The 23,072-nt window shown below is 42.3% G+C and overlaps 1 protein-coding gene across 3 annotated transcripts in view; it reads right to left on the bottom strand.

Annotated features, from left to right (window-relative positions):
* pde4ba (phosphodiesterase 4B, cAMP-specific a) overlaps window positions 1-23,072 on the bottom strand; it is a 671,909-nt gene that overhangs the window by 191,700 nt on the left and 457,137 nt on the right. The window contains exon 1 of one of the 3 annotated variants that reach the window (XM_078218432.1): window positions 8,385-8,562. The exons of the other annotated variants lie outside the window; for them this stretch is intronic. Within the exon in view, the coding sequence (XP_078074558.1) occupies window positions 8,385-8,491 (107 nt within the window). The 5' untranslated portion in view covers window positions 8,492-8,562. Of the gene's footprint in view, window positions 1-8,384; window positions 8,563-23,072 lie in introns of those variants that run through there. 3 annotated transcript variants of the gene reach the window in all.

Genomic DNA, 23,072 nt, shown 5'->3' with positions numbered 1-23,072 from the left:
GGTGCTGGGGCCTCAACTATTTACCATATACATAGACGATCTGGAGGAGGGGACTGAGTGTAGGGTAACAAAGTTTGCGAATGACACAAAGATGAGTGGGAAAGCAAATTGCGTGGAGGACACAGAGAGTCTGCAGAGAGATTTGGATAGGCTAAGTGAGTGGGCAAGGATCTGGCAGATGGAGTATAACGTTGGTAAGTGTGAGGTTATCCACTTTGGAAGGAATAATAGTAAAATGGACTATTATTTAAATGGTGAAAAATTACAACATGCTGCTGTGCAGAGGGACCTGGGGGTCCTTGTGCATGAATCACAAAAACTCAGTTTGCAGGTGCAGCAGGTAATCAAGAAGGCAAATGGAATGTTGGCCTTTATCGCGAGAGGGATGGAGTATAAAAGCAGGGAGGTCATGCTGCAACTGTACAGGGTACTGGTGAGGTTGCACCTAGAGTACTGTGTACAATTTTGGTCCCCTTATTTAAGAAAGGATATATTAGATTTGGAGGGGATACAGAGAAGGTTCAACAGGTTGATTCCAGAGATGAGGGGGTTAGCTTATGAGGAGAGATTGAGTAGACTGGGCCTGTACTCATTGGAGTTTAGAAGGTTGAGGGGAGATCTTATAGAGACATATAAGATAATGAAGGGGCTAGACAGGGTAGAAGCAGTGAGGTTAATTCCACTTACAATGGAAACAAGAACTAGGGGGCATAGCCTCAAAATACGGGTTGTCTATTTAGAACAGAGTTGAGGAGGAACTTCTTCTCCCAGAGGGTAGTGAATCTTTGGAATTCTCTGCCCAATGAAGCAGTAGAGGCTACCTCGTTAAAAGTGTTTAAGTCACAGATAGATAGATTTTTTACCATTAAGGGAATTAAGGGTTATGGGGAGTGGGCGGGTAAGTGGAACTGAACCCACTATCAGATCAGCCATGATCTTATTGAATGGCGGAGGCTTGAGGGGCTAGATGGCCTACTCCTGCTCCTATTTCTTCTGTTCTTCTGTATGCTTCCGCGAAGGTGTCAAGCATGGTTCAGAGATTCTCTTCTGAGAGCATGGAATTGGTGTTGTCATCCGCATAGTCAAGTTCATTTTCTTCTTGGATTTCAACCGGTTGAGATTGAAAAGTTTTCCGTCCATCCTGGGGATGATGTCCACTCCACTGGGAAGCATGTTCTTGAGAAGGTGAACACCAGTGACGATGAAGATGGAGAAAAGGGTGGAGGTTATAACGCATCCCTCCTTGATTCTAGCCTTGACCACAAAGGTTTCTGTCAATATTCCATTGGTGAGGACTGTCACTGACATCTTGTTATGGAGGAGTCAGAGGATGTTGAAGAATTTCCCTAGACAGCCTGCCTTTGATGGGATCTTCCATAGAGCTTTGCGATTGACTGAGTTGAAAGCCTTCGTCAAATCGGTGAAGGCTATGTAGAATGGTTGATGTTGTTCTTGGCATTTCTCTTGAAGTTGTCAAGGAGTGAAAATCACGTCCATGGTCTGATGTATGGGTGAAAATTCATTTGCTGACTTGTCAAAGCCAAAGATGTAGATGATTACATATGACTTTCTAAATTTTTCCTGCTCAAATAATTTTGAAACCAAAATGACAAACCACTTTATATTATATACTGATCTGGACAGGTTGTGTTAATGGGCAAATCAATGGCAGATGTATAATTTGGATAAATGTGAGGTTATTCACTTTGGAAGCAAAAACAAGAAGGCAGATTACTACCTGAATGGCTGTAAATTGGGAGAGAGGTGTGTGCAACAGGATCTGGGTGTCCTTGTGCACCAGTCGATGAAGGTAACGTGCAGGTGCAGCAGGCGGTAAAGAAGGCAAATGGTATGTTGGCCTTTGTTGCGAGAGGTTTTGAGTACAGGAGCAGGGATGTGTTGTTGCAATTATACAGGGCCTTGGTGAGGCCCCATCTGGAGTATTGTGTGCAGTTTTGGTCTCCTTTTCTGAGGAAGGATGTTCTTGCTCTCGAGGGAGTGCAGTGAAGGTTTACCAGGCTGATTCCAGGGATAGCGGGACTGACGTATGAGGAGAGATTGACTAGGTTAGGATTGTTTTCGCTGGAGTTCAGACGAATGAGGGGGAGATCTCATAGAGGCTTATAAAATTCTAACAGGACTAGATAGAGTAGATGCAGGGCCCAGATGGGCTACATCCTAGAGTTCTAAAGGAGATAGCTGAAGAAATAGTGGAGGCGTTAGTTATGATCTTTCAAAAGTCACTGGAGTCAGGGAAAGTCCCAGAGGATTGGAAAATCGCTGTTGTAACCCCACTGTTCAAGAAGGGAACAAGAAAAAAGATGGAAAATTATAGGCCAATTAGCCTAACCTCAGTTGTTGGCAAAATTCTAGAATCCATCGTTAAGGATGAGATTTCTAAATTCTTGGAAGTGCAGGGTCGGATTAGGACAAGTCAGCATGGATTTAGTAAGGGGAGGTCGTGCCTGACAAACCTGTTAGAGTTCTTTGAAGAGATAACAAATAGGTTAGACCAAGGAGAGCCAATGGATGTTATCTATCTTGACTTCCAAAAGGCCTTTGACAAGGTGCCTCACGGGAGACTGCTGAGTAAAATAAGGGCCCATGGTATTCGAGGCAAGGTACTAACATGGATTGACGATTGGCTGTCAGACAGAAGGCAGAGAGTTGGGATAAAAGGTTCTTTCTCAGAATGGCAACCGGTGACAAGTGGTGTCCCGCAGGGTTCAGTGTTGGGGCCACAGCTGTTCTCTTTATATATTAACGATCTAGATGACGGGACTGGGGGCATTCTGGCCAAGTTTGCCGATGATACAAAGATAGGTGGAGGGGCAGGTAGTACTGAGGAGGTGGGGAGGCTGCAGAAAGATTTAGACAGTTTAGGAGAGTGGTCCAAGAAGTGGCTGATGAAATTCAACGTGGGCAAGTGCGAGGTCGTACACTTTGGAAAAAAGAATAGAGGCATGGACTATTTTCTAAACGGTGACAAAATTCATAATGCTAAAGTGCAAAGGGACTTGGGAGTCCTAGTCCAGGATTCTCTAAAGGTAAACTTGCAGGTTGAGTCCGTAATTAAGAAAGCAAATGTAATGTTGTCATTTATCTCAAGAGGCTTGGAATACAAAAGCAGAGATGTACTTCTGAGGCTTTATAAAGCACTGGTTAGGCCCCATTTGGAGTACTGTGAGCAATTTTGGGCCCCACACCTCAGGAAGGACATACTGGCACTGGAGCGGGTCCAGCGGAGATTCACACGGATGATCCCAGGAATGGTAGGCCTGACATACGATGAACGTCTGAGGATCGTGGGATTATATTCATTGGAGTTTAGGAGGTTGAGGGGAGATCTGATAGAAACTTACAAGATAATGAACGGCTCAGATAGGATGGACGTAGGGAAGTTGTTTCCATTAACAGGGGAGACTAGGACGCGGGGGCACAGCCTTAGAATAAAAGGGAGTCACTTTAGAACAGAGATGAGGAGAAATTTCTTCAGCCAGAGAGTGGTGGGTCTGTGGAATTCATTGCCACAGAGGGCTGTGGAGGCCGAGACGTTGAGCGTCTTCAAGACAGAAATTGATAAATTCTTGATTTCTCGAGGAATTAAGGGCTATGGGGAGAGAGCGGGTAAATGGAGTTGAAATCAACCATGATTGAATGGTGGAGTGGACTCGATGGGCCGAATGGCCTTACTTCCGCTCCTATGTCTTATGGTCTTATGGATGTTCCCAATGGTGGGGGAGTCCAGAACCAGGTGTCAGAGTCTGAGGATTCAGGTAGACCATTTAGGACAGAGGTGAGGAGATATTTCTTTACCCAAAGAGTAGTGAACCTGTAGAATTCATTACCACAGGAAGTAGTTGGTGCCAAAACATTGAATGTATTCAAGAGGTGGCTAGATATAGCACTTGGAGCGAACGGGATCAAATTTTATGGGGAAAAAGCAGGATTAGGCTATTGAGTTGGACGATCAGCCATGATCGTAATGAGTGGCGCGGCAGGTTCGAAGGACCAAATGGCCTCCTCCTGCTCCTATTGAATGTTTTTAAGGCAAGGATAGATAAATTTTTGAACAGTAAAGGAATTAAGGGTTATGGTGAGCGGATGGGTAAGTGGATCTGAGTCCACAAAAAGATCAGCCATGATCTCATTGAATGGCGGAGCAGGCTCGAGGGACCAGATGGCCTACTCCTGCTCCTAGTTCTTATGTTCTTATGTTTTATCTTCTCTGTATGTTTCTCTGTATATCTTTCTACAAGTCAAAAACGCAACTGTATGCTTAATATGACCATGGGAGTATATTTTAAAGCTTAAAAATGGATGGCGAATCAGGATTCGGTCAAATAAAAGTTTTAAAAATCCGACACTAACTTGCTATCTTCGAGGTTTAGAGAGATAGCACAGGAGGCAGATAGCAATAGTCTGATGTGATAGTTGTTTTAAAAGAAATTGATTTTATTTACAATAGTACAGACTGCTTCTTATTAACTATCAGTCTGGTTACCAGACAACTCATTCAGAACTGGGAAGGGAAGGATAGTGGCTGCAAACCTATGGTGAGCCAGTTTCCAATAGTCTGATGAAGGTCCACATTTGAAATGTTAACTATTTAAGTGTGATAACGCCCATGATCTGCTTGGGGAATCATTAATTGAACTCCCAGTTGGGCTCATTGACTATGAGCTCCCTGGGGATTGGTAATTAGCCAACAAGGTGGAGCTCATATACCTAGTCATGTATAAAGCAAGACCCTGAGAGGGTCCATTAACCTTTTAGTCTCAGTTGGGACCTTTTGTGTTCACCACAGGCTTGTGGTTATTATTTATTTTCATTCTGTGTGATAAAAGCACGGTTCCTTCACAGCCGACTCTGAGAGTTATTCTACTAAGTGACCTGTGGAATGTTTCTTGCACTTTGTTTGCATTTTATAAAACTTTCTCTTGTGAGATGGGAAGGCAGATTCAATTAAATTTGAAGAAAAATGCAAGTTAAAGAGTGCAGAAAGATTCTTGTCGATAATGAAGTGTGTTCGGGTAGATATTGATAGATTATTTCTGCTACATAAGTGAGACAGCAGCGATAAATAAGTTGAAAATATTCCCCAAAATATCTGACCCATCCTGGGAGGGAGGGACAGGTTCAGGTCACAGGGGAAGATCCAATTTTTGACTCCAAGGATTTGGATGGGGGTGGTGATCTGATGGCTGGAGGAGGGTACAATGGCAGAGAAGAATGTATCATGGTGGGCTGGGTGGAAGCACACCCATCCCTTCTGACCCACAAGCTGTGCCTTTTCTCCAAAGCTGTGCTCACCTAACTTAAGCAGCCGGGTTTCCTGACTCTTGAAAACGTTGTCAGAGTTAAACCTGTAAGAAAGGCTATATGTGAGACAACCAGCCGTATAATATATGAGCACTGTAAGTAGCCAACCTGCTTCCCGAGAGTGGGTTGGTTGTCTGCGCCTCCTGTGCTACCTCTCTGAACCTGGAAAAAGGCACGTTAAGGCTGGGTTTCAGAATTTTTAAACTTTTATCTCACTCAACACCAACTCACCCATTTGTTTTGACCTTTGACAATGAAACTTGTGTTAAGCTTGCCCAGAGCCTACACTCAACCCTCTCTCCCAACTCATTGCCTTTAAAAAGTTTCTTCTTCACCTGAAAGGAAAAAATACTATTTTTCATGAAAACATTGTCATTGCCTTAAACACAATGTGTGTAAAAACATATCGGCTATTTGCTTTTACAAAGAAAAGGCCACCCCACCACCAGCCTGCCAACAAACCTAACAGGGTTTAGCTGGTGGCTTTGCCTTGCAGCATAGGCATCCTCGCCACTGGTATAATACCAGCCGTTGTGGAGAAGATGGTGGCGAAGCTCCTTATTTGGGCAGAGAGCAGATTATGTTTTGGTTACACCTGCTACATCTGAATCCATGCTACAGATTATTGCCTCCAGTTCCCCGGTTTTGTTTTGGGTGCAGTGTACATCGCTTTACAGACAGTTTAATTTATTCTTTTACTGCTTTCCAAGGTTAAAATTTTGTTGACAGCTCAGATTGTCAACCGTCCCTAAATGGGTGGGAATCTCCTGGCATTGACATAAATCTCCCCCTGGACAAAGACAGCCTTGTGGGAGATTTTAAGCCGCAACATCAGTGGCAAAATATGGAATTCAAGTTGGCGCCATTGCGTGGCAACTTCTTGAGAGCTGTCCCTAGCATACCTTCTAATTCTATCTTTCAATTTCGTTCTCTGCTTTTAAAACTCTGCTCTCTATGACTGTAACACTACATTCTACACCCTCTCCTTTCCTTCTCTGCGAATGGTATGCTTTGACGGTATGGCGCGCAAGAAACAATACTTTTCATTGTATACTTACACATTTGACAATAATAAATCAAATCAAAGAAGAGGGTGGCAAGTCAGACTTGCCAAGTCAAGGATTTCTTTTCCTTCAGCTGTTTGTTCTCCACCATCTGTAATGCAGTAGCTGACACTGCGGGTGAGCATGTGGGGGGCTTGCAACTGTGTCCTGAGTGCTGGCCGAAAAATTAGACACTGTAACTGGCCACTGATTGCAGTCGTTTCACTTCCGAAAGTGCAACATTGTGGCATTGCAGCTCTGATTGGTTACAACATCTCTCCAGGGCTTTTAAATGATCGAGGGGCAGCTGGACCTGGGAGTTTCTGGGATCCTCCTAGAACAGCCCAAAATTAAGGAAGGGCTTATCATCAGAATTATGTGCATTTCTTGTGTTACTTCATTAGGTAAGGAGATATTTCATTCAGAGACAATCCCCTGGGATTCCCAGACCTGCTCTCGCCATGCTGCTAGCTTTCCATGACATCACTTCTGCCATGTCTCCCGGAATATATTCAACCAGAGTTGGCAATCCTATCAAAAACCCTATTTATCCTTTCCGGCTTGACTAATGTCCTACTCGAATTCAGCTGGACTACTCCCAGGGCTGTTGTCAGTGTTCCACAAAATGAAAATCCCTCTTTCCCACACTAGTCTTTAAACTATGAATTCTTCCAAATCTGCCTAATCCTACACGAATTAATACATGGCTCAGGTGGCAATCCCAAGATTATCACCTTGAGATTCTGCTTTTTTTTAATAAACAATCTTTCAGTTATCTGTCCTAATATCTCCTTATATGACTTGATGTTGGAATTTGTTTGATAAGCTGTGAAGCTTTGGATGTCTTACTTTGGTAAAGGTGTTTTACAAATGTGTGCTGTTATTGTTGATTGGATTCCGATTACTAATCAGTGACCCCTGCTGGAAAGTATGTGTTCATGAAGATCAGGTGACTGGTTTTGATGCCCTTCATGGTCAAATAGTTTACTGACACCCACAGCCACACACATATTAAAACAATCAGCTGCAGTAGGTAACAAACAGTGACCGGTACCAATGGAACTGTATTCCAACAACTGAACCATCATTAGAGAAAGAGAAGTAATATTTTGCAACATTGGAGGATGAAATAAAGCTGGTCAGGTATTGACATTTAAAGTACTAAAAGGCATAGTGTACCACTGAATATAAAATATATTGGAAAAGTTTCAAACATTAGGGGTAGTTTTTAAACCCTGATATCCTCTAAATCCCAATGTGGATCATACTGCTAACCTAGCTCTTTTAGTAGAAACAGACAGGAAATGTCACTTAACCAGCATTGCCACATGGGCCAAGAGTTAGGAAGTGTAACAGAAAAATGGCTAATGTAACAGCTCAGGCAAAGCACAGGAACAATAATTAAAATAAGTACAAGAGAAAATACATGCAAAACTAAAAGCAACTATGGTTTTCTTGCCTTAGTTCAGTTTTAGTGTACATGATATATGCCACATTCATGGAATGCTAACAATATCATTTGATACAACTCCAAAACTTATGACAATTACCCTCTCTGCTAATGTAGTGAAGGTGATATTTCATGGATTAAGGCTTTATTGGAATAAAGGAGATTTATAAGCAAATTTCTTAATGTCTTTTTTGTTAATACTTCGCTCATCACAATTTCATCTCACTTCGTTTTCTACAGTATGGATTCTGTCGTGAATTACACATATACTGGATGGAAAAAGTTTTGTTTCACAGCCAAGATTAAGGTGCTCACAGGTGAGACTTTGCATTTCACTATTTGATATACTAAAGTTCTTTTAAGTACAAAGCTAAACATGCTAGCACATGTACTTTTCAGTTAAGTAAACTCGGAAGGCCCGTGTTTATCACATAAATTTTATTAAGAATCTGAAAACATATTCACAATCTGCGGCAGTTTAATTGAAGTGAAAAAGATTGTTCTGAATTTTACAGTTGTTTAAAGGCATGAAACTGTTTGGTACAGATAAAACACATCAAAGTACCAACCTGATTTTGGTAGACAGACGAGCTCGTTTAATATCTTCCTCACAGAAGGAAAAATGAACTTTATTGGGACGCTTTACAGGAATGTCCCAAGTAGAATGAAGAATCATTGTTGCAAACAGAATTTGTCCCACATTTCAGTAGTGTGTAATCGGACTATACTGAAATACATACGCACAAAAAGTTCCTTAGCAAATCCTGTAACTGTGAACTGAAAAAGAAAGGAATGTGAATGCCCAAAGTCCTGAAGTGGACTTTCTCTTTTTTTGGAATGGACTGACACTTGAACATTATGTACAACAGGAATTGCTTGAGCGGATTTCCAGTAAGTTAAACCAACATTACCGGGGGTTTGGTAGGTTCAAAGTGGAATTGATAGACTTATTGCCCCATGAATGCCGACAGTCTGGCTGTTGCCATTTCAAAGGGGCTTTCTCTTGATTGGCAGGAGCACCTGTGAGTTGTCGATCTCTTAATTATGCAATTAGTGTTTCTGTAATTAGATTATGACTTAAATTGTAATTGGGTATCATGGACACTCATTCCTAAAATAATAGTTTCTCTGACAGTCTAGTAGCTTCTTTACTCAAAATCATCACACAACTCACTTTGCCTCTCGTAAGGGCTTCATTAAGTTTTCAAGGAAACTTCCTTTAAAGGGACAAGATACCTTCATCTCTCATCATTGTGACATGCATGAGTTCATATGGGGCAAGTTTCCAACACATTCATTGGCCTATGACATTCTTTTTCTTCGGAGGGAAGGGAAACAAAATGGTGACATCAGTGCCAAAGAAGGACAACCAGGGACCAACACTGTGAACCTAGAGCTTAGTGGCTCACTAGCTATTTCAGAGGGCATTTAAGAGTCAGCGATATTTCTGTGGGTGGGTCTGGAGTCAGACCCTTACACAGTAAGAAACAGTGGCCCAGAATAGTGGCTATGAAACACCCATTGTTTCAATTCAGTTTTGTCTCCTGTGATGTGCAGAAACTATAGGTTCATCACAAGCATACAAAGAAATGCGTCAATACCATATGAATAAAAGCCAGAAAATTAGCACTCAGTGTCCATGCCTCACACAGGCATTTGTTCTCGGCCTTTTAGCTAAGATTAAGTGTAATTGTTGATCTTGCATCTGGTCTTGGCCAATGATGTTATGCTGAGGCTTCACCTGAAGCAATTCTTTAAAAGCCATCTGGGCCTTTTGGCTAAGATGAAACTCAGATCAAGCCCGGGAGGGGGTGTAATGCCTCATCCTGTCAGCTTGGATCTTGTTTGATCGACCCAATATGGAAGGTATGGCCTGCCTTGTCAGCTTGGATCTGTTTTGAATTGGAATTTTGATTGGGAATAAAGTACCAAAAGCTACAAAAAAAATGCAAATAAGGGATCTTATGCCTGTTTAAGAACTCCACTACAAAAGATTAATTTATCCAGAGGAAGCCAGCTGCACTCAGTAAAACCAGTCCTCAGGCTGCAAACACGAAGGTAATTTTTAAAAAATGTACAAACCTGAACATGGAGCTGAGAAGAGCAGCATTACTCCCCAGGATCCCATGTTTATAGAACATAAACACTGATGAACACTAATCCCCTTCTCCAAATGCCACTGCTTCCTTTCCCTATTCACATCTATATTCCTCCAAAGTCACTAATGCTGTTTGCTCCCCACCAGAGCCACTGAATCCTCCAGACCCAAATGCCACCCTTCCCAGTTACCTCCTCTTTGTGTACCCAAGGGTCACTCTGATGCCAGCAGCAGTCGATTTTCCACTGCACTTTACTTGTGAGTTACCTATTGCTTTGCATGGTCTGTTGGCTTGATGAAAAGGAGATGAGGATCAAGCTCCAATATTGGAGCCACTGAGGACTTTACTGCTGTCATCACCTGGTCTGACCTACATCTGACTCCAGACCCACCCACAGAAATGTGGCTGACTGTTAATTACCCTCTGAAATGACCTAGTAAGCCATTCAGTTCAAGAGCAATTAAGGATGGGCAACAAATATTGGCTTTGCCAGCGATGGCTGTATCCTGTAAAATGAATTTTGAAAAATTGCCTCTAATTTACCCCACTTCCTTCTCACACCTCTGGTCTATCTTTAAATCTCTTTGGTTAAGGTGATAGACCGCTGCTCCTGATCTTCACCAAAGTCCCAGATGTGCGAAGAGTGAGGAAATATTTTAACAAACTGATTGCAAGAATCATTATTGCCCATCACTGTGTCACATTCACATGACGTGATTGCAAATGGAAAAAAAATTGTATTTATATAGCACCTTTAACCTAATAAAATGTCCCAAGGTGTTTCACAGGAGCATTATAGAGCAAAATGTAACTCCACATAAGATGACATTAAGGCAGCTGGCCAAAAGCTTGAAAATAACTAAGGATCATATTGATCTTGTGCAGGTCAATTAACAACTCACAAAGAGGTGATGAATAAGGGTCTGCTCCTCACAGCTCTCACAGAATGCCACAAACCAAAATAACAGTTTTAACATAAACGGTTACAAATTCTGAACAAAAGTGGAATATCGAAGTACATTTTGATTTGCGGACTTAGTATGACGATTGCTGGCTTAATATGCATACTGGTACCATGAAATTTGGGAAAATTTCAATAAGTATAATATTGCATTAAAATGAATAAGAATCGAGGTAAATAAGTTAGTTGATAGGTCAGTATTGTCATGAGGGTTACAGTCAAGTGTGTGCTTGCGTCAAATTTTCATGCTACATCACTTGTAGCAAATCAATGGGGGTAATCTTAACCCAACCTGCCTGGCTGGAAAGCGAATGCTCCAACTGGCTCCCCTACTTTGCTTTCTACTGTTTCTATGCAGCCTGCCAATGGCCAAGCTCCTGCACAAACGGAAGGGAGGAATTTTCCCGGAACTTGACAAAGGCCGATAGCGGGAAGGAAAAGTAGCAACATCAGAAGGTTAGGACCAGAGTGTTTATTCCTCAAATACTAACAAACCCAGAGGTGTGAACCTTCCTTCTCAACTCAGGAGAAAAATCACTTAATTACATTTTCATATTCTTTGAAGATAGACAAGTCACAAGGCCAGACGCTTGATGAAATTTGTATTTTTTTATTCATTCATGGAATATGGGCGTTGCTGGCTAGGCCAGCATTTATTGCCCATCCATACTTGACATTGAGAAGGTGGTAGTGAACTACCTTCTTGAATTGCTGCAGTCCACATGGTGTACTTGCACTCATACTGCTGTTAGGGAGGGAGTTCCATGGTTTTGACCCAGCGACAGTGAAAGATTGGTGATATATTTCCAAGGCACGATGATGAATTGCTTGGAGGGGAACCTCCAGGTGATGATGTTCCCATGTGTCTGCTGTCCTTGTCCTTCTAAATGATAGTGATTGTGGGTTTGGATGGTGTTGTCTAAGGAGCTTTGGTGTGTTCCTGCAGTGCATCTTGTCAATGGTATACACTTATGCCACTGTGCATCAGTGTGGAAGGAGTGAAAGTTTGTTGATGAATTGCCAATCAAGCGGGCTGCTCTGTCCTGGATGGTGTCCAGTTTCTTGTGTGTTGTTGGAACTACATTTGTCCAGGCATAATTGCATCACACTCCCAACTAGTGTCTTGTAGATAGTGGGCAGAATCTGGGGAATCAGAAGGTGAGTACTCACCACAGGATTCCTAGCCTCTGACCTGCTCTTGTAGCCACAGTATTTATATGGCTGGTCTAATTCAGTTTCTGGTCAATGGTAACCCCCAGGGTGTTGATAATGGGGGGTTTAGCCGATGTTACTTATTGAGGTTAATTAAAGGATGTCGGCCAGAATTTTCTAGTTAACCTTCAGGTCATTTCTAGCAAGTGTAAATGAGCCATGTTACAAGATCAACTGATTATCTTAAATTGGAGATTCTGTGATTTGGCAGCATCGCTGAACAATACTGAATGCACTAATACAATAACAACCATCCTTTTCTCCTGTAATATAATTGTTGTGATCATTTGAATGTTTGTCATTGGGGTGCCAATCAAGCAGTCCAATTTGACTCAGTCAGTCCATGCTTGCGTCTCCTGCCATGTTTTCTGATCTAATGCTATCAACATAAATGTCTCCTCCCTTGTGCCTCATGTGCTTTGCTAGCCTCCTCTCTGGCAATGAGTTCCATATTCTCACTAACCTCTGGGTAAAGAAGGTTGTTCTGAATTCCCTACTTGATTTTTTGGTGACTAACTTATAGTGATGTATTTAGTTTTTCTCTTCTTCACAAGTGGAAAAGCTCTATACCTACTTTATCAAAACTCGTCATAATTTTGAAGACCTCCATTAGGTTATCCCTCAAACTTCACTTTTCAAGAGACAAGAGAATAGCCTGTTTATTCTTTCAGATAGGAATGATTTTTCATTCCAGATCTCCATTGCCACTGTATCCTTTTTTTATAATAAGGCAACCAGAATTGTACATACCACTGCAAGTGGGGGGTGTAACCAAGGTTTGACACAAGTTTAGCATAAATTCTCTATGTTTCAGTCCTATCTCTCTAGAAATAAAGTCTACTGTTTGGTATGCTTTCTTACAGGCTTAATAACTTACATCTCTCTGGCAACTGTCTGAGGCTGAATCAAACTGCTTGCAACCTGGGGGGTCATTTTTGATATCAATATGAGCTCCTAAGCATATATTATTACCATGACTAAGATCATCTATTCCACCTCCCAAGATTGCCTGACCTGGTGCTTTCCTCAACTCATTTCTTGATATGCCCTGTGGGCTGTGGTGACAGGGTACACATGATCCCCGAGCCCAGGAGGCAAAGTTTGCAGAGATTTGCAACACCAGCCTGGAGAACTGCAACCTTGTCCTGCACTGCTCCTCAGACACATCAGAAATTAGTGGACTGTCAGTCTGTGCTGTTTTGATCGGTTCAGCAGCTGATGCTAGCAGAGGCTACTGAGTCTGTTTCTGTTCCTGCTCTTTCCCTTTTTAAGTATACCTTCATCTAAAATAAAGTAGCAATTCTATCCATCATAATAAGCAGAAAAATTTTACTGAAGACAAAAAGGCAAAAAGAAAATGGGTAGGAAGTAATCTGGCAGTTGGAAATTCTCCTGGCAAACCAGATAGAAAAAAGGATTCACTAGACTGCTGACTGCAGATGAGAGGCTCCTTTCAATGCAGTGTCAAGTCGCTCTCTCATACAATCCCATCAGCTTTTTTACTGACATGTCTGGAACTGGACAGGGTTTCTCTGATTCTGGCAGATAGGATAAACATCAGGTCTTTGGGTTGTGATTGGAAGGGCCTTTTTTTCCAGAACCACCAAGGTGAAGGTGGCTGTGAAATAAAACTTTGGAATAATTAACTTAAGTGTGAATCTTCCTATATTGTCAGCTTCATAGAACGATAGAATCCCTACAGTGCAGAAGGAGGCCATTCGGCCCATCGAGTCTGCACCAACCACAATCCCACCCAGACTTTATTCCTGTAACCCCACATATTTACAGCATACTTGCCTTTGACTTTATTATTGTTGATTCAAGTCCTACTCCAAAGACTCGAACATGTAATCTAGGCTGATTTTCCAGTGCAGAACTGAGGGGGTGCTATCTTTCAGATAAAAGGTCCCATCTTTCCTCATGCAGCTTTTTTGAAGATGAACATGGGAGTTCTCCCTAGTGTCCTGGCCATTATTAATTCATTAACCGACCAAAGAATAAACAGATTATTTACTGACTGTTTCAATGTTTTTTTGTGGAACCTTGCTATGTGCAGATTGGCTGCTGCATTTCCTATATTGTAAAAATTATGACACTTCAAAAATACTTTGCAAAATGATTTGGCATGCACAAGTTGTGAAAGACGCTATATAAATGTAAGTCTTTCTTTCCACTGGTACCAATATGTTAAATGTGTACCTGAAAACATTGCAGGGGTGTCAACTTGTTAGATTAATGAGTAATTGCACGAGTTACTCAGCTACATTCCAGACATAGATTTTGTTTGTTTGAACACCTTTGTTCACGGAGCTCCACAGAGGCACAATGGAATTTTTCCTTCCCATCAAAAAGTGGGTGTGACTTTAAATGTCAGATGCCCATAATAGGCTTCAGAAGTTATTTCACTGTAAGGCATGCAGTTCAATAATAAATTCCATCAGGGTTGCACTCTTTAAAGAGCCTAGAATAGGCTATTACACAAAGGAAAACTTAACAGCGACATAATGGTACTAACTTTTCATGTTTTGAATAGATATTTTAAGACTGTCATTTAACTCACTTTATTACTGTCCAACAGAGGATTAAACTCAGAAAGATTCAGATATTTTGATTCACAATTACCCTTTTAAGGTAATTCAATAAGTCACAAACTTTTGAGACACGAGTCTAATGGATAAATGTTAATCCCACAGTGCAGTTTATTTAAGACCATCATGGCTACACAAACAGATTAAGTAATTCTCATGAGGAAAAAGGTCTGAACTCATGTGACAATTTTCTGCACTGAGTAATCAACATGTGTTTGGCAAATAGCCCATCAATCGCAACAGTCTTCAACAGTAATGTTGAAGCCCAAAGCTGAGGAACATGAAACAAAAGGGCATGACAACTAGATTTAGGAAAAGGAAGAGAAAAGCGAAGGAAGTTGGATTTATTTCCTTCAGAAAAGAGTACCCATCAAGCTGATCTAATTAAAGTTTCCAAGATCATAAGGAGGAATGATAAGATTGATCCATAGAAAATGCTCACCATAAGGAAGGGCACAAATGCAATGATACACAAATCGAAAGCTGGAATTAATATGAGAAATCAGACAGATAGCATTGGGGCAATTTTCTGACTTCACTGTCACTATTATCAGAAATTCAGCATTCATTGTACATGATGTTGTGACCAATCAAAAAGTAATGGTCAGAAAGTTCTGCACCAAGCTTGCCTGAATTTTTGATATTTGTTTGTGAAGGATGAGTACTGTCGCCCAAAGAAAAATCAGAATATTAGCATACAAAAATACATTTTATAGGCAAATATATAGAGCAGTCACCTGCAAGTACAAGACTCAAATATTGCTGAAAAGTGAGACATGCTGCTGAGGCTTTTCATTTTGCACTCATCAGGACAAATGCAAGAATGCCAAATCTCAAATGATCATAACAATTTATACTACAGCAGAAAAGGGTGCTGATTGGTCGAAGCATTGGAGCCATGGAGAAAGCAATGGGGAACTATAGGCTCCCCATGCTCCTGGGTAATTCAAATAAGGTGCAAGGTTTGAATATATTTTTTTAGCTTGCAGAAAACGGGTCCGTGTGTGTGAATGTATATATTGGTTGTCAGGGTATTAGTGCATGCAGGATGGTTCAGCGAGTGCTGCCTAATCACAGAATCTCCAATTTAAGACAATCAGTCGATCTTGTTTCACGGCTCATTTACACTTGCTAGAAATGACCTGAAGGCCGACCGAAAAATTCTCATCTGCCTCCTGTAATTGGCCTCGATAGTAACATTCACATCACACAAGTAAAGTAAAAAGTTTATTTATTAGTCATAAGTAGGCTTACATTAAACACTGCAATGAAGTTACTGTGAAAATCCCCGAGCCGCCACACTCTGGCACCTGTTCGGGTACACTGACAGAAGATTTAGCATGGCCAATCCACCTAACCAGCACATTTTTCGGATTATGGGCGGAAACCGAGCACCCGGAGGAAACCCATGCAGACACCGGGAGAACGTGCAAGCTCTGCACAGACAGTGACCCAAGCCGTGAATCGAACCCGGATCCCTGGCGCCGTGAGGCAACAGTGCTAACCATTGTGCCACCGTGCCACCTCATGCCAGGCAATGACCATCTCCAATAAAAGCCAATCTAACCATCACCTCTTGACATTCAATGGCATTACCATCACTGAATTCCAGCACTAACATCATCCTGGGGGATACCATTGACCAGAAACTGAACTGGACCAGCCATATAAATACTGTGGCTACAACAGCAGGTCAGAGGCTGGGAATCCTGTACTGACCATCTCACCTCCTGACTCCCCAAAGCCTGTCCACCACCTACAAGGAACTAATTAGGAGTGTAATGGAAGAGCCTCCCCTTACCTGGATGAGTGCAGCTCCAACAACACTCAAGAAGCTTGACATCATCCAGGCCAAAGCAGCTCATGTGATTGGAACCCCAGCCATAAACATTCACGCCCTCCACCACTGACAAATAGTGGCAGCCGTGTGTACCATCTATAGGATGCACTGCAGGAAATCACCAAGGCTCCTTACACAATACCTTCCAATCCCATGACCACTACCATCTAGAAAGACAAGGGCATGGGAACACTACCACCTGGAAGTTCCCCTTCAGGAAAGTCACCATCCTAACTCCAGAACACCATCCCTAACAGCACAGTGGGTGTACCTACATTAGATGGACCACAGTGGTTCCAGAAGGCAACTCACCATCACCTTCTCAGGGGAATTAGGGATGGGCAATAAATATTGGCCTAGCCAGCGAAGCCCGCATCCCTTGAATGAATAAAAAGGAGGCTCTCTATAAACCTTGTTGGCTATCTGATGTGGCAGGTAAATAGCCCTGTGCACTGCATTCCTCTATCCTCCATCTGCAAATAGATCTGGGGCTGAGATGGAGGTGGGGAACTGGCATGCCAGTCAGTGCTGTCATTATTAGTGCCCGCCTGCTTCCAATTTCAGCCCTGATGCGGATAAAAGTCCAGCCCCTACTCTGTGATTGCATCTGTCACCTCTTTAATGAAATAATACTCAGTCCTCATTGAAATACTGCATGCCTTGATCGCTGTCTGGAACAAAGCTGGGGGGGGCGATTCTCCCAGCCCGCTGTGCCGCTTTTTTAGCGCAGCAGGCCGGGAGACTCTAGCGGAGGCCGATTCGTGTATGATGTCCAGATTTCCGGCGCCATCAGCTCTGCGCCAGAAATCAGCACAGAGCTGCCTAATATAAGCAGCAGGTAATTTGAATATAATTTAAATCCTATTAGTGGGCCCAGGATTGAAATCTCCTGGCCCGCTAACCTCTCCCCCCGGCAGGAATGGTTCACTCCAGCAGGGTTTACTATAGTTCCCCACTTGTGGGGAGCTGGCGGTCCAACCCTGCTGGAGTGAAGGGGGGAGCAATCGAGGTCCCCCCCAGAGGGTCGGACGCCGGAGGGGGTGCCCCCTGCGTATTGTCATCTTGGCAGTGCCAGCCTGGGCCCCCAGGCCATCGGGCATGGGGCAATGTCAAGGGGGTGGGGCCTAATGGGGGCAGGGCTTGATGGGGATTGGGGCCCCAGGGGGCGATCGGTGTGTGTAGTCAGGATCAGTGGCGGAGGGAGGAAGGCCAGCAATTGGAGCTGCCCATCGGGCTGAGGTGGGGAGGTTGTCGGGACTGTCGGTGGGGGGAGGAGGTGCAGACCCGGACATTTTTGGGGGGGGGGGGGCAGCAATCAGGCCGTTGGGGGGTCAGTAGGGCGGTGATGTGGGATCGCAGGGCAAGCCAGCAATCAGGAAGCCAGCAGTGCGGGGCCACTGCGCATGCACCGATCTCGGCACTGACAGATTGCTGACAGATCAGTGCAGTGGCCCACTCAGCGCTGTGCTGCTAGCCTCTTCAGCGGGAATAGGCCCCGCCCCCAGCTTTTCAGCATGATTCACGTCCGTGCACTCTGCATTGCACAGAATGTGGGCGATTCATTTTGCAACACCCGCTGAAAAAAAAACAGAGTGATTTACTCCAGTTTTTACATGAATTCGACACTTAGAAATTTTTTTGGGAGAATCCCACCCCTGATCTTTAGAAGTTGAAGAGTGTTGTGAATGATGATTGGTAGGATAGCTGACATTCTGAGCAAAGTTTGCATTCTCTTTACAGTTCCTTCACTGCATTCTTTTGAAAAAAAACCCTTCTGGTGCACTGTTTTTTGGAGAGGACAAGGCAGATCCATTCTAGCCTGCAACTTGAGAGTATGAAGTGCCTGTGGGTAGAAAACAGGAATGGTCAATGCATCTTTTGCTCTTGATCTACTCTTCTTGAACTTAATCTTCAATGGGAGCTGGTGTAGTGGAGTGGGAACTGGGGTATTAGTTGGCAATGTGAGGGAGGTTGCAGTTGTCAGGATAGTTAACAGTTAAAATCCTTCATAGCCATTGAATAAAGTCGAAGAATGCACAATGAAAATATAGAGTATTTTGATGTTGACTGTATGGACACAGGTTGATAAAGTAGGAAGTATTTCCACTGGTGCAGGACTTGAGAACAATGGATCACAATGTTAAGATTGCTGTTAGGCCATTCAGAAGAAAATCAGTAAGTATTTTTTCTCACAAAGGACAATGTGGAACTCTCCCTCAAAAACTTGTGAATTCTGTGCCGATTGAAGACTTCAAGAATGAGTTAGATTTTTGTTAGACAAGAGATATAGAGCAAAGGTGGGGAAAGGTTTATGTGCAGATTAGCCATGGTCTAATTGAGCAGGCACAAGGGGTTGAATAGGTGCACTTGAGTTCCCTATGCTTCTATTCAAGTGCTGGATTGTTTCAAGTGAACTCTGGTATAGGTGACTATCAGGTGTAGAAAGTATTGGGCAAGTCTATTGTTGAATACAGGTACTCAACATACACAGAAACATATATAGAAATAGAAGCAGGAGTAGGCCATTCAGCCCTTTGGGCCTGCTCCGCTATTTATTATGATCATGGCTGATCATCAAATTCAATACCCTGATCCCACCTTACCCCTATATTCCAGAATCCCTTTAGCTTCAAAAGCTATATCTAATTTTGTCTTGAAATCACACATTTTGGCCTCAACTACTTTCTATGGTAGCGAATTCCATTCTCTGGGTGAAGAAATTTCCCTTCATCTCAGTCCTAAAAGGTTTACCCCTTATTCTCAAACTATGACCCCTAATTCTGGACTCTCCCACCATCGGGAACAGTCTTTCTGAATCTGCCCTGTCTAATCCTGTTAGAATTTTATAAGTTTCTAAGAGATCACCTCTTACGCTTCTAAACTCCCATGTATATAATCCTAACCAATTTAGTCTCTCAATATCATCTAATGGACTTTGTTTCTCGTCTTCGCATACATGTCAACTACATTGACCTGATCAACCCACCTGTCAATTGTCTGTATTTCACAATAACAATTAGTTTCACAATAAGAATCAGTATTTTTCCCCCACCAAGATGGGAGTTGTCAGTTTGAATTAAGCTTTCAGTCTGAAGATGAAACTTGAGGCTTTTAGGACTAAATCAGAGAACTAAAGGCTGCATGAACCAGTTTTGTCTCCGACCAATCCTGTTAAAAATCTAAATGTCACTTTGTTTTATCCCTTTTATGAATTGCACATATGATCAAAACTGACCAAAATGCATTATCTTTAACATAAATATCCTACATTTCCTGAAAGAAGGGTGAAGATATTTCAGCAGTCAGATTTGGGTTTCATCTACTTTTCTTCCACAGTACAAATTATCTTTTTGTGCATACCTACATCTCAAGGGTTATAAAACTCAGGTAATTAATTTATTCATATCTTACATTTGTTCTGGCCATTTTATGAGAGTTCTTTGAGGAAGTAACAAATATTGTGGACAATTGGGCAACCTGTAGGTCTGGTATACTTTGATTTCCAAAGGTTTCTGATAAGGTGTTACAAGAAAGATCACTATACAAAATAGGAGGGGTAACATATGATACAGGACTGGCTAACAGGAAGCAGAGTATGCATAAGTGGGTAATTTTCAGGTTGATGAGCTGTAATCAGTGGAGTGCCACAGGGATCAGTGCTGAGGTTTCAATTAATTATAATCTATGTAGATGATTTGGAGAAAGACCAAATGTCTGATTGCTAAATTTGCTGAATACACAAAAGTAAGTAGGAAATAAATTGTGAGGTGGACTTAAGAGGCTGCAAAGCTTTCATGAATGGGAATCATAGAATCCATACAGTGCAGAAGGCGACCATTCGGCCCATCAAGTTTGCACCGACAATCCCACCCAAGCCCTATCCCCGTAACCCCACATATTTACCCTATTAATCCTCCTGACACGAAGGGGCAATTTAGCATGACCGATCAACCTAGCCCGCATATCTTTGGAGTGTCGGAGGAAACCGGAATACCCAGAGGAAACCCACGCAAACATGGGGAAAACATGCAAACTCCACACAGTCACCTGAGGTCAGAATTGAACCCGGGATATAGCAAGTAATCAGGAAGTGAACTATTGTTCTTTATTGCCAGGGGAATGGAATATAGAAGTAGGGAAGTTTGACTACAATTGTATAGGACATAGGTGAGAGTGGTATAAAGTTTTAGTCTCCTTACTTGAGAAAGGATATAATTGCATTAGAAGCAGCTCAAAGATGGTTCATTTGACTGATTCCTGGAATGAAGGGGCTTATCTTATAAGAAAAGGTTTGGGCAGGTTGGGCCTGTATCCATCAGAAGAATGAGAGCTGATCTTGTTGAAACATATATGCCAGAATTTTACCGCCCTGCCCGCCACGGGAATTGGAGTGGTCAAGGGGCGGAGCATGGAAAGATCCATTGACCTCGGGCAGGGATTTTACGGTTTCAGAACCAGCGAGGCCATAAAATCCCATCCATAGGATCATGGGGGGAATTGACAGGTGGATGTTGAGAGAATGTTTCCCCTTGTGAAAGAGACTAGAACTAGGAGACACAGTTTAAAAATAAGAGGTTTCCCATTTAAGACAGAGATGAGGAGAAATGTTTTCTCTGAGAAGTATTGGTCTGTGGAATTCTCTTGCCCAGAGAGCAATGGAGTCTGGGTCATTGAATAGTTTTAAGGCTGATTTAGATAAATTTTTGATTGATAAGGGAGGCAAAGGGTATAGGAAGTAAACAGGATAGTAGAGTTGAGGCCACAATGAGTCAGCCAGGATCTTATCAAATGGCTGCACAGGTACAAGGTGCCAAACAGCCTACTCCTGCTCCTAGTTTGCATGTTCTTGAATGAACTGACTTTTGTTTGAAGTAATTTATTAGCTTTTGCTAGTTTTCTAGGTTGCCATTGCAGATGTGGAATAGTCATTAGGCTGACTCTGGGGGTAGAGCTGTCAGCATCTAGAAACCAAAACTTGTCTTGAGAAGAGGAGAAAATCACAGAGAAAACTGGAGGAAGAAATATTTTTTAAAAAGACAAGGGTGAAACATTCAGCTGTTTGAGTATTCACACAGCTGTAAAGCAGCTGTATCCCTGTTCAAAGCTACACACATTGTTTCTGCTATTAACAATATATTTGTCATCAGTCAGAACATTTTTTCATTGTTGCTAAGACATGCATTTTCCTTTAATGAAGCAGTTTAACTATGGCATTGTGAGGATATCAGCTTTATAATAACCTTCTGCGCTTTTGAATTTCCTTTGCAGCTTTTCCATCTAAAGGTAAAGTTGTTTAATTTTCTCAATTCCATAAGTCACTTACTGATTGTGTACAGATAGGTAAGTCTATAGCCAGGCCTCTGCTATTGCGAAGCCAGTTGTTTGCTCATCCAGGAGATACACCCAAAAACATCCATTTACCCTTCTCATTAATGATGTGGATGAAGTTGAAAACTAAGCAACTTTGGGAGCTGAATCTGGTACATTAATCGATTCATCAGTTATGTTATTAAAACATTTGTCAATAATATCAATTAAATATGATTGTCTCCTGTATGAAATGCAGATCCAGGAAATGTCTAGAATATATCAACAACCAGGAATTCAATGCACCTCATGGATTTGCAGCCATGTGAGTAACAATACATCTCATCATTAATATGACCCTGGGATTATCCTATATGCACCCTGACAAGTTTCGGACATTTCAAGGTCTGATAAAATGGGTGTTAATGTAGGATGCCAAATTTTTGATATCACCAATAATAAACAAAACAGATCCTTGCTTTTGTATTAATGGGGGAGAACAAATGCAAGATACTGGTCTGAAGCAGAACTGGACCGTTTGCAATCTCGTGTCCTATTTGACCCCGAGTTAAGTTTTCAACATTCTATCCTCGCCACTACCAATACTGTTTACTTCCATCTCTATAAATGCATGCTTCTCTGCGCCAGCCTCAGTTCTTCTGCTGCTGAAACCCTCATTGATGCCTTCGTTAACTCCAGACTCAATTAGCCCAATGCTCTCCTGGTCAGCCTCCTACCTTTCACGCTCCGTAAATTTAAGGTTATCCAAAACTCTGCCGCCTGTGTCCTAACTTGTGTCAATTCCTGTTCACCCATCACCCTCGTGCTCACTGACCTATTTTGGTTCCTGGATCAGAAAACCATGATTTTAAAATCCTCATCATTAAGTTAGAATCCTTATGTGGCTGCTCCCTTCTCCAGCTCTGCTACCTCCTCCATCTCCAGAACCCTCCGAGATCTCTCTGCTTCTCCAGTATTGGCTCTCTCACATCCCAGACTTGAATTGCTCCATCACTGGCAGCCTTGCCTTCAGTTGCCTAGCCCCAAACTGTAGAATTTGCTCCCTAAATATCCCACCTCCCGAGATCCCTCCTCCTTTTAAGATGATGAAACCTACCTCTTTGACTATGTTTTGTTCATCTATCCTAATATAATTTACGTAGCCCAGTGTCATTTTTTTTGGAAATGACCTTGTGAAAAACTTGGAACATTTTGACTATGTTGATGCAGCCATAGAAATGTCAGTTATT

This window comes from Mustelus asterias, chromosome 8 (genome assembly GCF_964213995.1).
Source record: "Mustelus asterias chromosome 8, sMusAst1.hap1.1, whole genome shotgun sequence".
Taxonomy (NCBI): Eukaryota; Metazoa; Chordata; class Chondrichthyes; order Carcharhiniformes; family Triakidae; genus Mustelus; species Mustelus asterias.
The sequence above is the reverse complement of the archived record's forward strand: the minus strand, read 5'-3'. Positions and strand labels throughout refer to the sequence as shown.